General features: G+C 31.1%; 1 protein-coding gene across 1 annotated transcript in view; it reads right to left on the bottom strand.

Moving 5' to 3' along the window:
• Positions 1-12277, bottom strand: part of LOC112684910 — a 31875-nt gene that overhangs the window by 6110 nt on the left and 13488 nt on the right. The window contains exons 5-13 of the mRNA XM_025556643.1: positions 11971-12104; positions 11751-11901; positions 11502-11680; positions 11093-11418; positions 8722-8894; positions 8392-8609; positions 2655-3100; positions 1866-2070; positions 981-1260 (exon numbers count right to left, since the gene is read on the bottom strand). Coding sequence (XP_025412428.1) covers positions 981-1260; positions 1866-2070; positions 2655-3100; positions 8392-8609; positions 8722-8894; positions 11093-11418; positions 11502-11680; positions 11751-11901; positions 11971-12104 — 2112 coding nt within the window. The remainder of the gene's footprint in view (positions 1-980; positions 1261-1865; positions 2071-2654; positions 3101-8391; positions 8610-8721; positions 8895-11092; positions 11419-11501; positions 11681-11750; positions 11902-11970; positions 12105-12277) is intronic.

The following is a 12277-nucleotide window of genomic DNA, read 5'->3' as shown; positions in this document are numbered from 1 at the left end:
GTTACACACAGTCGTATAACGCACGTACGGGTAACATGGATATATAGGCGTCTGCACGGTGTCTTAATTTGTTTCGTGTATCCGTGTACGTAAACGATTACATTGTATACTATAATTACTCTATTGCAACACATTTCAAATGTAACGGGACCACGTATTTTCGTATAATATATTTATGTATGTATGGGTATATATCAGAGTAGGACAAAAACAAATCAAACTGATGAATAAAAAATAAAAGCATGAATAACTAATTATTTTGTAAATAAAGAATAATAATTTATTTTAAATAGTTTTAGTTTTGAATAAAAATTAAAAATTGTTCTGAATAAATAAATAAAATAAAATGTGAATAATATCCAATTATTGGAAATATTTGTGTTGCTTGACCATTGCGGTACTAGTTGCATTGTCAGTTGTAACTGTATTAAAACTTAAAATATTAGAAAATCTTTTTTTCCAATGCCAGAAGACTAGAAGACTTTTTCGAATTAATTTACTATACATCAATTATTTACTGATAATAACCTTTAATTTTTGTTGCAAACATAATAGTGTGGGAAAAATCATATCGCAAAATTCACTTTTATCTCTTTGTAATATGTCCAATTTTAAATAATCAATCAGATAATTTTCTATTCGACTAATGTCCAATTCTGGTAAATACTGACTTTATCGGTAACGTTAATCAACGCTAAACGTATGCAATAAAAAAGTAATTAGATTGAACGAATTTTTAATTCATAAATTCAATAATCAGATTATTTTCAAATTATTTATACAGATTTTTTTTTTTTTTTTGGTTTACGTGTGCTGTTTTCCAGGTAATGATTATTATAAAATGTAGGTATACGCCTGTAAAAAATATTCGGTTGTGGCTTAGTTCGTTCAGTTTGCTTAGTGCGCACGCCTATGGTTATACTGTACGTGTATAATGAAATTGGGAGCGTTTAAGACGGGAAAAAATATATTTTACGTACGTCGGTGAGCGGCAATTCGTCTGTTTTAATTGTCGGTGACGTAGTGTTTTCTAGAGGAAACAGCTTAGTTGCGGAGTGCCACACCACTCCCAGTTTTGAACCGTCGACGAAATTTTTGTACCTGTAAGCTGACGCTTTCACGTAAGACCTGGAGTAATGATATATTATCTCGGTGGAAAACGGTATTCTTGCGTGGATGCAACGGAAACGGTCTGCACCGCGCCACGTATTACTCAGTGGGTTGAATGTTTTCAGACTGGTCACGGTGTTCATGGAATACCTGAAACCGTACATACGTGTTAAGGTAACAGGATTTCTGAAGCATAATGATCAACAGTGGTTATTGTTTAGGGAGATTTTCCACTGGACGCGATGCTGTTTTTTTAATTATCAATTACCGTTCACTCCAATTAAAATTGAATGCTGTATATTATATTATTTTACTGCAATCTATATATCTATAAAACACAAAAATTGTTTTTACCTTTATGCATTCCTAAGCTAATTAATCGATTTTGATGAAATTTGAATACAGCGATGGATGAAGATAGATGAATATTGATCCTTAAAAGCATAGTCGTTTTAAGGATCAATATAATTTTCAAGTCAATCGTGTAATAGGGAATTAAATTATACGTTCGACAAATAATATCACGAAAATATCTTACTTCACCATACCTGTCCATTAATAGTTTAAATGAACTTTTAACTCGTTTACACGATTCCACTTTTACTGATACATACAAATTAATCTTAAACATTCTCTTACAATATTCCACGGTCTGTACTTTACTATTCGTATTCTACCTTAGTACTTTAGGCTTTCAATACTACTATTAATCGCGATACATGTTGTTTTTAAGTCGTGGCTGTAAATGTGTTTACCGAAAATCCAATTCCGCGTCCCTGGATTTTCCACTCTCCGTCTGTTTGATACTCCCGCGCAGCGACAACAACGAAGCCGTTCTAAACTGAAGAAGAATCGGAGTGCCAAAATCTGTGAACTGTGTCTGCTGGAAACGCAATGGGAACGAGAGGCGTTGGTAGTTCAAACTAAACTGGAAGTACAACGAACTCAGCTTCCTGAACACTGCGCAGACATAAAATTTTACATACAATAATATTGTATATTATACGTTCATGAAGATCGAGATCGATGTGGTGCACTAAACAGATGAGTTAGATCGGTTAGGACAGTATATTGTTTGCTACCCAAAATAGGTGTGCAACGTGTAAAAGTGTCACGCTGTTAAGTGATCGCGATTCGGCTGATAACGTGTTGGTCACCGATTTGTTGTGTAGGGACTATTCGAAAATCAACGGTACATATGTGCACAAAGTAATCGCTAGTGAGGCAGCGCAATTATTCAAGACGAGCGAATTACTAGAGGAGTTTGGTAGTACCCGTCAGGAGCATATTTTTAACTTTTTTATCGGATGAATTGCGAAAAACTATGGTAATTTATACGTTTACTTGACTTTTGAGAATTACTCGACTGAAAAAAGTCTACGAGTGCATGATGATTTGATAACATCGAGTTGTCAAATATTGTTTCTACGCGGACGACGTGCGAACGAATAAAATATTACCCATTTCGCAATAATTGCATACGTTTTATTTCGTGTAGTCAATACGCGTCTATAACCATACGTAATGTCGTGTATTGTTCTCACCAAGTGCGTAATTGTTGAACGTAGTCATATTCAAGTGGTGACAGTAAATGGTCTGCCCGTTGATTTTGACTATCGTTTCAAGATGAAGGTCCTCGTCGTTCTGGATTTCTAACTTGGCTTTTTTTAGTAACTCCAGCAGCTTGGAAATGTCGACCGGCTCGCCCGGCGAATTGGCCATCGCACCGATCAGTTCTATTTTTAAGCTGTCTGCGAACCCTTCGGCTTTCACGTGGATCTCAAATTCCGAGGACATGCCAAACGAATGTTGTTCGGCCGTCAACCGGAGTAAGGATGGCAGTCCCGTGCGCTGATTGGCCACCAGGATGGTCTGCATGATACCCCCGTACCCTCGCAACGGATCCTCGTAGTCCAATAGATAGTTGCCGGTGGCCCAATGGTGCCATTTGTGTTGCACGAACCTCACGATCTGTGAGGCTATTTTTCTGCTGCAATGAAAAACCAATCGTTAATACACATTACCGGTCGGTCTGTAATATGATTTTTTACGTATGAGCTCCGAATTCTCAAAAGTATAACACTACAGAGACCGATCAAAAAAAGAAAGCTTAACGTATCGTCATCATATTGTTCTTTACGCATGTAAATAAGTATTATTAATGTTATATTTTAAAATCGAAAGTTAATTTATAGATATATACCGTGTTAACATGGAAAATTCGTCCCGGATAGTAAAGCTAGCGTGTATGTACTCTGATTTTTAATAAAAATGTTCATAAAAATGTATATAATACAATTGTATAGTTGATAAAAATTTAAGTGTCGTATAATTTATGAATTCAATATTTTAGTCCTAATATAAATACTAAATATGTTATTTACTACATAATTATACGGATCAGACAAAACGTGCTGCATTTTTTCTGCGTGTTTATTTTCACGTTTGACACTATTTGCGCTCTTTTTCCACTTACGGTAATTTCACATCTGTTACACCGTATCTGTCCACCCACATACATGTTCACATATTTTAGTTTTTTGCGCGTGTACCATATATTCTATAATGTCTTACCGGTCACGTTAGTTTTAATGGTACACACGCCTAAATTAAATGGTGTAGCAACATGATTTTTTTTTCATATCTTTATAACTATTGCATTCAATGGTCCACATTTTTCATTTAAATGTAAGCATGGTATGTGAGTGAATTATTTGTTAAATACTTCAATTTTTAACTGCAGTAATAAGTTTAAAGCAGTAAAAGTCTTGCTATATAGTTAATATTTTATTACTATTTTAACTTATTAGCTATTCCGCATTTTTAAAGGTATAGCCTACATTTGGTGGTAGGCACTGAAGAGTTGTATATTACTTACTTAGTAGGTAGCAGATTTGGGCGTTATTCGAATAAAATTTTATTTAGATGATTATTTAGATAGAATTTTATTCGAATAAATTATTATTCGATTAATTTTCAAATACAATTATTCGAATAAATTATTATTCGACTAATTTTCAAACACAATTATTATTAGATATCATAAATTCAAACCAGTGGCGTATTTACGGGGGGGGGGGATATGGGGGATAGATCCCCCCCTTGACCTTTTTTTTTTTCCTAGGTAGCTATAAGTTGTCTCATTTTCTCTAATATTCTTAATATGATATTACTTTCAAGCATGTATGTTTTCTGTTTTCTAAATGTTCTTGTCGCGGTAATTGTACCGCTCTGATAGTCTGGTATACTAATCGCCACTAATCGTTTATCGTTGGCGGCATGTACGACTATCAGGCAACAAAAACTATACCTATATTATGGTGTACTGTATTTTGTACGTTTCTGCGAATTATTTTTCATGCAAGAGTGTTTATAATAAACCCGATAAGCAATCGGTAAACAAAACAAAATTACCATGAAGACCGTGGATTAACCATAGGGCGGCCGGGCGGGTTTATTTTTAGAAAATTTGTTACTAGTAGATTTATGGCTAATGTATAGCTATATATATATATATATATATTATCGTATGATATCGTGATTCGTTAAAAGTAGATATGTACGGTCGTTGGTCGTTGACGGATAGCGACGCCGCGCCATTCTGAGTACTGACTTACTGCCGAATTGACTATTGTTCGACTTTATTTTTTGCGTCTTGTAAGTTGTAACTGTGAAGTTTTAAGACAATATGAGTAATACTCAAAAACAAAAAAAAACTTTATTTTCTTATTTTAGTACAAATAAAAAAATTTGTTTGGAAAATGATGAGGTAATTATAAAGATTAATTCTTATTTTGCCTTGATCCACACTAACCTCAATAGGTAACAAGTTAGGGGATTTTAAAAATGTATATTATGTACGAATTTATGGGTGTTAGGATGTATTATTATATATTTCATCCCCCCCTAGCAAAATTCCTAAATACGCCACTGATTCAAACAGATAATTTTTATAGCTACATGCCCGTATATATCTAGTATCTTTATATTTTTGTGTAGAGCTCTATATATTTGAACTTATAAATATGAAATACAACATTGAACATACGTAGTTAGTACATAGTACCAAAATGTCTGAAACCATATAATATAGTACAGAAACTGGACTAAACTAGATATAATAATAACATCTTCAATATTGATAATTAGTTACTATTAAGGTTCATACTAAATACATGTAGACAAAATAGAAGAATATTATAATCATTATTTCATAATACATATTTAATAATTAGTACTAACTACTACTATATATACTAGTATAGGATAACTATGTTTAAAAATTATTCAAATAATATTATGATCACAAATTATTCCAATAATATTGTTTCCAAATTATTCGAATACATTTTTATTCGATTAATATTGTTTCTAAATTAGTCGAATAAATTTTTATTCGAATAATATTGTTTCTAAATTAGTCGAATAATTTTTTATTCGATGAATTGTAAAAAAACTATTTGAATAAATTTTTATTCGAATACATATTTATTCGTTTAATTATCTAGATAAAATTTTGCCCAACTCTGGTAGGTAATATACTAAATTAAAATGTTATGCTTACATAAACGAGTTTTAAGGTTTAGAAAACATATCTAGAAAAAATAAAGATAATTATTATACTGTATATTATATTTTATTTCATCAATTTATATTACACATTATTTAAAAATGTATCATGATTTCAAAGCAATATAATATCATCAGTAGCTATGTACTCTTAATTTCCCTGATTTTTTTCACAATATGGTTCAGTCTTCTCCTTCATTAATACATGTAGGCCAGTTGTAAAGAGACAAATAAAATCTTTGGTAGTTTATTGGTATATATTGCATGGTTTTTTGAGGTCCTCAACTTTTTCTACAGAAATAGGAACTTTTTGTTTTGAGGCTACTTCGGTGGTGAGCTTCATTTTGTTTCCAGCTGTTTGATGTGGTAACCTCAGATCGATGTTATGAGAAACAAAACCATCAATAAAACTTGAACAATTGATTTTATTTTTCAAGATCGGTTTACTAAAGTGGATAAATTGGTTATATTTGGAAATTGAAAATGTAATTTTTTGTGTTTTTGGGACATTTCTGCCATAAGAAGCTTCTGAAAGACATTTTTTCTTATAATAAAATAATCTTTGAAATTTAAAATATCTTGCTGTTTCACCTTTTAAATTTTCAAATTTTTCATTGAGTTGGCTATAATATGCCTTACAGTATACACTCTATTATGCTTTTTTAAATTTCTCTTAATAGCCCCAAAAATCCTGTCACATGGTAAGAAAGAGTGACCTCTGTTGGCGTAGAACTGAATAATGATGTCAAATAATTTCAGTACAGTAAGCTCATTGAAGTATCGTACGACCATGTGATTCTTATTTTGACCTCCACAGCTGTCAGAAAACAAATACAGATTTTTTATATCTTTATTTAACACATTAGTTGAAATATAATCATGTAAAAAAGAAGTAACTGAATCAGGTCCATTTCCACCTACACCTTGGTGGTAAACATAAAGTTTGGACTTATTTGTAGATAGATTAGTTACACAAAATACATTTACCGTTAACTGTTTATAATAAAAAATATCCTGAACTGGAATATTAAGCAGAGAAAGGTTCATCATGAAATTATAACATAGAGCAACACAAGTTTTTTCTGGAATTTTTTTTTTATTTCTTTGAGTTTCTTGTAAAATTTATTGGCACGTCTCTGATAAACCAACTTTTCAGCATCTGCCACTCTTTTTGCTACAGGGTTAAGGTGAGGATTTTTAAGACGAACATTAATAGTCTCACATGTGGCACAACTGTCAACTTGAGGTCTACCAAATTTTAATGAGAAACTTTTATGAAAAATTTATAAGTTGTATTCATACTTAATGTCATTTTCTGGATATTTCATCTTAAATAATTCACGCATAAGTTGTACATTAAGTTCAGCTGAGAAGTAATAAATTTCTTTAGAGCTATAATCTGATACTTTTTGGGAAAATGACTTAATATGATCGATCACTTGCAACACTGAATTTCCTTTTTTGGCAAATGAACATAGTGTAGAGCCACGCATATCTACAGGAGATTTTCCAGACAGTAAAAGGCACGTAAGTCTTCTTACTCTATTGTCAGTGACACCGTAGATTGAACAGAATGCTTTTTTAAAAACTCTAATTTTGTTAATTTTAATGTTACCTTCGGAAACCAAATTTTTATAATAAAAGTTCGCAGCTCTGGGCTTATTGTTTAAACCCTCCAGATTTCTTGGTCGTTTACGTACCATATCGGTTTTCTCAATAAGACCCTGAAGAAAAGTATCCTGTTGATTTTTTGTCTGCAAGTGATCTGAAACCCATAAAAATATCTAAATGCTCGTGCTCTCAAGTTCGCTCAAAACACTTCATAATACATCTGAAAAATATAAGTAAAATATCAGTATCTAATATAGGAATTTAAATATATAATGAATAATTATATCACCAGTATTAGATTAAATATAATATTTTAAGTACATATAGGTACTTTATATTTTATAATAAATAATAATAATATTTTAAATATTTGTTAAATATTGTAAAAATAAAATAATGAAATGACAAATTCCGAATTAAAATGTTGTGAATAACCTGTATGGCAGAATTCAATGAAAATTCGCGGTGAAAAAATGCGACAAAAAAAGGATGTGATTAGCCATTATTTAATTATTATTACTTATATTGTTTCTATTTATTTGTAAACTTACTTGCAAGATTCGTCCACAGAGTATGCTGTTATTTGTTTGTCTGCATGGTTTGTGTAAGCCTTACCTTTGAGGATAGCCTCTTTAATAACGTTTCTCTTGTAACTAGAAACATTTGACACTCCCTTTTTCCTTTTGACAGGAGTAACATCATCCGTATGCTCATAATCACTAACAGAATTACTGTTTTCCATTATAAAATAAAATAACTACTAACTCTTAGAAAAACTTTTTTAACTACTCGTTAAACACAATAAACAGATTGAAAAATATAAACTATTAAAAATAAACAACAATAACCTCACACTGTGTACTTTTATCATTGTATACCACGTTATAACAATATTATCATCAAAATAATAGTCTTTATATTTGTACATTTAACATGCACAAATTTATCTTAGCGGATATTGAGTGTAAAAACCCCACTTATCCAGGACAAATGTGGTTTTTATATAAAACATGCGTCTATTATAGTAGATTAAATAACTAAAATAAAAACGATTTCAAAAAATATGTGACGTATGGTTTTTACAATCATCGATTCACTTACTACTTGTTGTAGCACGGGTATTTGGAATTGGCTATCGAGTTGATCGTCGTGTAGTAAAAGTTGTAGATCTGTTGGCTGGGCTCCTCCTGCATGAACCAGTAAAGCGTCAAAAACCGTGACACAGTCGGCTGTGACATCATGAGCATGTTTAACGCGGATGTTCGGATTTCGACCGGTTCAGAACGGTTCATCAATATTGGCCAAAATACTTCGGAGACCTGTAAGGATGTAATATTTTACACTGTTCGCATCATTATCGTCATGTTACCTACTGCGCCCGGGGTGGATTATGTGAATGGGATGTATTACAGTATTCTACAATATGCGTACCTTTTCGGGATGATCGGTGGTAGCAGATTTTGTCGCCCAAATCGCCACTAGCCTGATATGTCTGTTACGGTCATGGTCCGTAATAATCGGTTGCAAGAATTCTAAGGTATTATCAATTTTCATGTTACTAAATGCTTCGATGTACAACATTTGCTCGTTGTGCGTCGTAGATTCTAAAACGAAACATTCAAAAGTACTACACTTTGTGCTGCACGACAAAAATGTACAACAATAAATTAAATACGAGTAAGTGTAATTTAAAAATAATTCGTAACACTTAACTCGTAAGTGCGAACTACGAGATCATAGAATTTAATACGAAATATCAACCAAAGAAATAGATACATTACTGTTTGTGGCGTATCTATATCGGTTATAAAACATAGGTATTTTCGGATTTGGGTAACCATAACCGATGTTTTAATTAAAATTTAAAATATAACCACATATACTTAATAAATACTAAAGCAGGGTTCACACTACATCGTGCTGTTTCGTGTCTTCTAAAATAATTATCTCTAATTGGCTGAACCATATTGTTACATCAAGGTATACAATATAATAAATCACAAGTTACTTCACTAACAATGTTACCGTGAAGTTGATTTCAGCCAACTTTTGAACGTGTGGTTACCGATTTTAATAGTTATAGTTTAATATTCTATGATAAAATTATACATAATAATCGGAAGATGTTGCATTTGCATGGTTTTATTGGGCTATTCAATTTATTGTTTAGTAACCTTGAAATTATTTTCATGACACCACGAAAAACCTAACGGGAACATTTTGAAAGAAAATTTCAAATTTTAAGCTATTTATTTTATTTTATTTTATCTTATATATTTAAACCTAGAAATTATATTTAGCGTAGTATAATATACTAACACCATTTGCATTGTTGTCATGTACGAGTATATTAAATAAAATATATTTATTTATGAACATTTTTTCGTTAAAAAAAAATTAAGTGCATATTTTTAAAGCATATTTGTACTTTTCTAAGCGCATCAGTGCATGCATATTTAGTACTTTTTAAGTGCATTAAGTTCCGAGTCCTAATAATAATATAATACATACTGTCTATTATATAATTTAATATTCATCAGTTATTATTTATTGAACTTATGAAAATATTTCATATCTAATAAAAAAACCACGAAAATATGTAACTAAAATTTGATAAATCACCGTAAGATATATATTGGTATCACACAATTTCAAAGAACACGGTCTAGTAGAATACATGTCACGGGCTTAAGTTTAAATTGTGTTGTGGAAATGTTTCAGTACCAGATACATGTTCACGATTAATGCACCACGAAATGGAAAAATAAGAATTTGGTTACTAGCACTGTAAGTATATACTTGTAAATCTAATATTTTAATATAGTGCAGTTGCAAACATTTTATGGTGATAATTTTTAATTTTCGTTTCTAGATTAATGTAAAAATTATCGTCGTGATATGTTGAAGTTGTTGTTGAGTTGCATGTATTTTGTGGTAACGATATTTAATATTTACGACAATCAAAAAATTTAAAATCAACTAATAATTGTTCTCATTCAATTAAAGTTATTTTTAACGTTTTAGAAGTACTCGTATTTTTGAATGTTTGAAAAATGTTAACGTTATATTATTTAATTGCGAGATGTGATTTATGATATTTTAAACCATTTTTTTGTTTTAAAGTGTTTGGTAATTGAAATATAATACGACGTAGTACATCAATATTTTTATAATGGCGATACCAAAGTGTATTTCTATATTTACATTAGATTGCGGAAAATGGCGTACGACAATGTTTAAATAAACTTTTCTTAATATTTTGCAGTTGACTTAAATATATATGAATTATTCATTGGATTTAACATACTATCGACTTTCAACAAAATTTATGAAACTTTATAATTTAGTTATGTCCTTATAATCCAATACGGTGGTGATTCGAAATCTGGATGATAGATAGTGGACTATCGTGTTAATATTGTGGAGTCACTCGGTGTCGGCGTGCTCAATCGCTGTTGATTGTTTACACATTTTAGTCTTTTTTTTTTTTATATTCTTTGCATATTATAGGTATTATTCTTGATTTAATCGCTTTTATATGATGTCAAGTAAATTGTAAATATAACAGTTGGAATAATGGACGTTTAAAAAAAATTTATTATTATTCAAAGTTTACGATCTGTATCGATTATGCAGGTACTTTCGTTCTAAATTTTAAATTATTAATTGAAATACATATAAAATACATTTAATAGACCGATCAAATATCTCTTTATTTTTATAATCATTGGTTGATCATATTTTAGTTATATATAAACTACATTAACATTAAAACATAAACATAAACATTTAAACAACTGACCTTTGAATTTGTCTAAGAACAGTCGTATGAAATGGTTTTGTGTGTCTTCCGAGCACATTCCTTTACTGCACGTTTTATGTATCAATGAAGCAAAACTTAAAATCGCTACTTTTCTTACTTCAGCTTTAGTATTATCTTCATCAAGGTACAGTAACATTTCTGATTCTTTAAGAAGTTTTTCGTCAGGATATCTAACGTGGTAAGGAAACGTTATCAACAACCCGGTAGCCAAAAAACTCGTAACTCTTTGTGACTTAATCAGTTCTCGGATGAACGCTACGGAAGAAGCTGATCCAACTTGAGGTACTAAGTCCCAAAAAAAATGTCTGGAAAAACGCAAGCAAAACGTTGACACGCTACAATCATTTGTTACAATGTAATCCAAGCAAATCATATCATTAATACGAACTGTATGGTTTCTTGCGAGTAACTAGTTCCGATTTTTATAGTATCGTATAATGTTGTCCAATCGGAAGTGTCCAACCACCACATGAGTTCCAAAGCTCTAAATTCCGTTTGATTGTCTAGGTCAGTTGTTCCGAGTTCCCAGCTTAAGCTTTCTGTTAGTTGACCAAGTATATCGTGTATCTGTAAATAAAATAATGACAATTTAGATCTCGTCATATTCTATCGTACGCAAAGGTTATGAACAATTTACTTCTGCCAACAGTTGGGATTTATTGGACGACTTATAACCTAATGTAGGGTCTTCGTAGTGCTTAAAATCGTATTCGATCGAGTCTTCTGTTTTTGCTTCCAACGTGATTGGATCGGTGATAGGGACCATTTCTTCCAGCTCAATCGTTTGACTGCGGAGAGCATATTTTCGTGTCAGTGAAACTATTATTGTTATATTGTATTTTTTACAATTAACTCACTTAACAAATATATGATGCGATTCTGCTAATGCTTGAAATGGTTGGAATTCTACTGTGCCGATAACGTTCAAGTATTGAATTGTATTGGTTTCATCCAAAGTATAAGTTCGAACACTATGACTCATGCTTCCATTCTAAAAATTTGAATTTACGATATATATATATATATATATATATATATATATATTATATATATCATAATAATAAGTTACAATAATATAATTATTAATAATATATTTCAAAATGGATGCCATTTAACTTCGAAGGAAGAATTTTTTCTAAATATATATTTTGTAGGTATACCTAA

This window comes from Sipha flava, unplaced genomic scaffold, assembly GCF_003268045.1.
Source record: "Sipha flava isolate LNK unplaced genomic scaffold, YSA_version1 258_pilon_pilon, whole genome shotgun sequence".
Taxonomy (NCBI): Eukaryota; Metazoa; Arthropoda; class Insecta; order Hemiptera; family Aphididae; genus Sipha; species Sipha flava.
Note: the sequence above shows the minus strand (reverse complement) of the source record. Positions and strands in the feature narration are given on the sequence as shown.